The following is a 6000-nucleotide window of genomic DNA, read 5'->3' as shown; positions in this document are numbered from 1 at the left end:
AAGGGCACTTGGTCTTGCGCCTTGTAGCGAATCCGGGGACACTCGGTCTCTTCCAAAATCGAGAAAAAACAAAGACTTATATTTTTTGCGTTGTTACAAATTTTGTCTTGCTTGCTTTGCTCGCTTAATCATATCTTATTAACCTAACCAGCGGCATTGTTCCCACAGGGATCCCGCAGTGGATTTAGGAAGTCGAAACTTTTTATCTGCCTCTAAAAAAACTAAGCAATTATTACAAAATTCCAAAGTTAACACATTGCCTACTCTACCAGCTAATAACTGAAATGACTTATGTCAGTGTTGATAGTGGAAAGAAGTCAATTGTGCCTTGTATATTATAAAGGAGGATGGGGACACCTTGGACGAATTTCCGAAATTGTTCTAAAAGTCTACACTACACCATATAGGCTACAAGGCTTCAATAACTAAATTATTAAACTCTTTCTAAACTTCATCACATTATTAAAGTTTAATTTTAAACCAACATTTGTACTTTAAACGTTCACGGAAATCGAGTGTTTGATTTGATAAACTTCGTCAAATGCAAAGTGTGTGTCTTGAGGAACCCAACATTTGACTTGATGGCGCCAAAATGTACAAAAGCGACCAAAACAAGGTTACATCCATCAAAGTTTTGTAGGAAAAAGCAATCATCTTTATCGGTTGTGCATAATCGTTTATCTCATATTTACTATCTTTGCAATGGTTTAAGACATCAAAGTTACGCAAAGCAAAACTTCACAAATAACAATAGATTCTTTTGGGAAGAAGCATTAGTATACTAGGCCTACATTGCCTTCTGAGACAGAATTTCGAAAGCGGAACGTTTCTGAGAAATAAGCGGGCAATGGCAACCCTGTTGACCACACACATATTACATTTATCACAACATAGAAAATAAAATCATGAATGATAATATTACGACACGTTAAAGTTCAGCAAACCATAAAAAAATACGAAAGCAAACTCAAGAAAGTATATTGGCGGAGCATATCGACTCTGATACGGTAGTTGTCCAAAATCCACATGGTTTTGAGAGTTTGACATTTGGTTCAGTAATAGGGTAACTTCGCTTTGTTCCTGTCGTCTTCATACATATTCTGATTTTTCGTTTCCAAGCTTTGTTGTTGCACTGTAAAAACAATATCGCTGCTTTATACTACTAAGTACTACTACTACACTACTGACACAATTTATATGGCATGGTGTTTCAACCGGGGCCTAGACCCCCACTAAGAGCCTAGTAAGAGGCCACATGGCGTTCTTTGAAGTACCACAAGCAGAAGGTTTCGCTACACAGCTAGAGAGCAGCAGTAGACTACGTATTAGAAATGAACTGTTTTTTCAATCATTAGCTCCAAGAAATAATTTGTTGTAACTCAATGTTTTCAAAGAAGTCGTGATGGCATGTTACGAGTAGAATAGGAGCCTACTTGAAAAGCCAGGTGACCAATTGCAGCTTATGTTGACTATATCAATACGGTTTCATTGAATTTAGGCTATTGCACAGTGTCACAATCAAGGTGCAATGCCTCGCGATGGCTTGCTTTGTATCTTCAACGAGCGTGTTGTTTTGGTTGTAGAATTCTGGTGCGATGTGTTATTATCGGTTATGACCTGAAGTAACCTCTGATTACGAAATCTGTATTATGTAAAATGTGTTTTCTGGAATCATTTTCCCTACGTGACCTTCTAGAGACTTCTGTTGTTTACATTTAAATGCTACGTGACCGAACGATGAGTTCGTGTGATGCAACATTACGTAACCTTCTCGAAGTTACTGGACTGAACAACCAACTATAAATAGTGGTGTAGTTTGTGTAATGTGATTATTATGATGATTATTATTGGGTTGGTTATGAGAGTTGTGCTATGAGTTGTGGATTGGTAGTAGATGCAGAAATTAGAGTTATTTGAGAAGCCGTTCGTTAAAGTTCTTCAAGAAGTCAGATTATCATTTCGCTAGTAGAATTATTCGACATTTAATTGACTGCTTTTCGGTTATAACCCATTAAACTACGTCATTGAATCTTTCCAAGTCTTTTTCCTGGTAAGAGATAGAAAGAAAGCGTGACACACAGTACATGCGTTTTAAAACACTAACATAGTTTGTATGATTGATCTGATTGCAAGGCAAGGATGTCATAATCAGTTCCTCAAAGCAAACGATCTATGGAATAGCAAACTTTTATTATTGAGCCTTCAAGCACTCACCTGGGTGGGTGGTAAGCTGTTGTTGTGGGGTAGTACGCATCACGATTCTCTTTCTTCATGTTCATACAAGATCCCACCACCAAAACAAGACCGGATATCAACGCTGAAGATGAACAAGATGATGATCAATTAGAAGATGTTAGCGGCAATGCAAAGAAAAAAATCACAATATTTAAATTAAAAAAGCTCCAACTAACTTCACTTTTTTTAATCTGTGAAAGGGAACATTAACCAAGGTAATAAAGTACAGATGAAGGTTTTACTTGCGATTAAGATGTGTTTAACAAAAAGGCGAAGTATAAAATATTATATGTTTGCATTGCTTTAATATCACGCTAGATAGCAGCATTATTTCAAGAATGCCTCTTAGGTTACAGAAAGTTCTTAAATTCACATGATTTAAGCTTTGCCTACACTTTAAGCAAAATTTGTTCCCACATGATTCATTGTGAAAGAAACCACAATGTAGAATTATTTTCTGTCTCGATATGTGTCGTTGAGCAAAGTACGGCACTTCAAGAACACCTTTTATTCGTTGTGGAGGTGTTGATGAGACTTTGCTGACAATAAGAATTCAACTGTCAACTATAGTATACCCATCTTAGCTCATTGGTTCCACACATTGACAAAGAGGTTCCATAAAGAAAAAACAAGATAAATAATTTTCAATTAAAAGTAATAAATTTTATATTACATCATAGCTTATACAGATGATGCTGCACAAGAGATCATTGTATTAAGCCAACACGTTTATTTGGAGGTGTTTGGTTATGTGTAGCACTTCATTATTAAATGTATGTCAAATTTTTGTCTTTTTAAAGTGAAAAATGTAATTGTTAGTTACCTACATCTACGCAATCACAAGTTGCTGATATCATTTGAGAAGCATCATTTATTGTCAAAAACTACCGGTCGCTTACCCGCACAAGATGTAGCCTAGACTTATAGCTATTTACAATGATGACAACTTGAACTTGAGGGCTTTATCTGTCATTTTGAAAAATACATTTTTGTTTTTGAAGAAATAAAGCAACCGTCAAAGTGGGCTGCTAAAAAAATTCAAACAATATTCCTATGAGCTGCAACAACCACTCGAGGGCGCTAAATCTTCAATGCTCCTTACATAAAGCGGCAGTGATCCAACCGATGTAAAGACATGATCCGTATTCATACTTGAAGGAGTTATGTTCGTAATTTGGATCGTTGAATTGATTTCGCACTTGCACACCGAACCAGACCGTAGCAATCATGGCACAAACACCTACATAGAATCATTTTTCTACCAAGGCGAAGTAGGCTACTTACAGTTGACGTGATTACGAAAAGCAATGATTCATTTTCAAAAGAAGCGAATTTAGTTAGCCGCATTGTTGTACTGTTTAAGTGTGCAAATCATTGTTTAAAATTTAATATTAATTTAAAAATAATTTAAAATCATTGCAGTGTCACATACAAATTGTAATTAACCGCAGGAAAACCCAAACAATCCGATTTAAATATTTTGCCTGTGCTAATGTGCCTACGCAAAAATTATTCGCATGGCTTTCAAGAACAGTAGCAACAAACGCTGAAAGTGATCGGTTTAGTTCAAATCAAATACTCCAAAAAAGTGCAAAAACAAAAATGTGGGATGTGTGGAGTGTGGACTGCAAGCTAGAGTGTGCACTTCTCAGACAACAAACCAGCCGATTTTACATTGATGCAACGTCTTCAGAAGTTAAATCAATGTAAAAACGGCTGATTTGCTGTCGGAGTTAGTTTTAAATTATTATCACTTCAGTGGCAAATGGTTGAGTAAATGTATAAGCTAGAGAGATGTAAAGATTATATAAAGATAATACTGTATGCCAGTGGTTCTTAATCTTTTTTCTCAGCGCCCCTTTTCAAAAATTTCCATTGTCTATCGCCTACCATGATATAAGGGCTGTACTGCAGGTGATGAGTGATGCAGTGAAGTTGAAGGCCTATCGGATTCTGCATTGTAGCGTTGTGCAATTGGGACATTAAAACTTAAATTTTGAGAATATGGTAAATTTAAAAAAATACATTTACATTTATTAATAAAAGTAAATTTTACTACCATTTTACATTTATTGTTACTTCAAGAAAATAAGGGTAGTATTTCACTTTCAACTACAACTTACATGTGCTCCAAGAAAATTTTCTCTAGGGCAAACATCGTTACTTTTTATGAACATAGCGCCCTCTATTGTGCCCTTGAATATTTCCACCCTTGCAAAAGTTAAAAGCGTCTTCCAGGGAGCGGTAGAGCCCAGATTAAGAACCATTGCTGTAGTCTTAATTTAAAAAAATTAAAAGTGAATGTAAAAAAAATATTTCAACACTTACCAAAAAGCATTGCCACCCAGCCAATGTACAAGCATGCACCGTATTCATATTTGAACTCCCGGTTTTGATAAAGTGGATTAAAATATTCGTAAGTCACTCTCCATGCAAACCACGACACCGCAGCACCGCAAGTTACGCCTGTGGTGAGTTTGCAAACATTTACGAGTGAAAACCAGCACAGCAAACAAAGTGAAAACCATAAGAACCGGATTGCAAAAACAAAAACAAGAAAGGTAAATGTTGGTACATTTTGTGCTTTTTAAGCATCAAATTTCCGTTTGAGATATTTTGCAATATGATTCTTTGAAATAAACAAGCTGTGCATAATAATTAAAAAATCAGTGGCATGGATATCACACAAACCCAATAAGCACTCTAGTGGTCGACACGGAAGGATAGAGGTTTGTGTTGTGCACCATTAGCAACGACATTGTGCCAACTTTTCGATGCCATTAACTGATGGCTTTAAACATCGTCTGTACGTACGACTGTACGTCCATACAACGTTGCTAAACACTTTATGAATGCATCACAAAATGAAATTTGATGTTCACATTCCACATATCTTGCAATGGCAAACAACGCAAACATTCCTGTTTTGGCAAGCATCTAACCAGAGACAAAGAAACAAGCTCCAGAGACAATCCCAAAATAAGATTTGAATTTCGATTCATTGTCGATGAGCGTTGTGCATCTCAGGGTTGCCATTCCAATGATCACCCCAAACAACGACAGCAAAAGTGCCACTATTATTAAAGCTCTTTGGACTTGGAGATCAGCTACAGTTGATGATGAAAAAATATAATGCAACAAAATAACATAATAGAAAATTGTTGTGTCACGCATAGGGCATACAGTAAATGTAAGTTGATATTAATCGCGGTTGTAAAATTGTTTTGATATAATTAACATAAGTATAGTATGCATAAGATATTTGTGCACTAAGTTAGCATATGGAAATTGTTCGCATTTATGCCCCTAGACGACACAATTTGTTTATTCTTTTCATCGCTGAAAACCGTTGAAATGGTGCAAATATTTAAATACTTCTTAGTAAAACTTGAAGCAGAAGAAAATTCTGAACAATAATTTTTCCAATAATAGTTTGTACATTCTGTGCATGTACAGCACGTATCCAGGAGGTGGTGCAACAATTGGACTTATGTAAGAAGGTTTTCAGCGATGAACAGCAAGGTTGAGTTGTAAAGTTTATATCGAAGGTTCGTGCTGTTGACATTATCAACAATGAAGTATTGTAAACATGTTTATGGCTCACAATTGCCTCACAATGTGTGTAGGCTACTGCCCCATGCAAAAAATTGCGGGAATTTGCATGCTGAACTCATGGGATGAGATCAGCTTTTGAGCTGAAAAACTTTGAACTTTTTATTCAACAAAATAAATAGCAAAAATGTTTCCAGATTCAGCACGAAACTT

General features: G+C 36.0%; 1 protein-coding gene across 1 annotated transcript in view; it reads right to left on the bottom strand.

Moving 5' to 3' along the window:
- Positions 1-454: 454 nt before the first annotated feature.
- The window catches only part of LOC145778444 (uncharacterized), a 35617-nt gene continuing 30071 nt past the window's right edge, over positions 455-6000 (bottom strand). Inside the window, exons 10-14 of the mRNA XM_082589922.1 lie at positions 5178-5342; positions 4564-4701; positions 3338-3475; positions 2215-2317; positions 455-1132 (exon numbers count right to left, since the gene is read on the bottom strand). Of these exons, the coding sequence (XP_082446048.1) occupies positions 1090-1132; positions 2215-2317; positions 3338-3475; positions 4564-4701; positions 5178-5342 (587 nt within the window). The 3' untranslated portion in view covers positions 455-1089. The remainder of the gene's footprint in view (positions 1133-2214; positions 2318-3337; positions 3476-4563; positions 4702-5177; positions 5343-6000) is intronic.

Source organism: Aplidium turbinatum, chromosome 10, assembly GCF_918807975.1.
Source record: "Aplidium turbinatum chromosome 10, kaAplTurb1.1, whole genome shotgun sequence".
NCBI lineage: Eukaryota > Metazoa > Chordata > Ascidiacea > Aplousobranchia > Polyclinidae > Aplidium > Aplidium turbinatum.
Note: the sequence above shows the minus strand (reverse complement) of the source record. Positions and strands in the feature narration are given on the sequence as shown.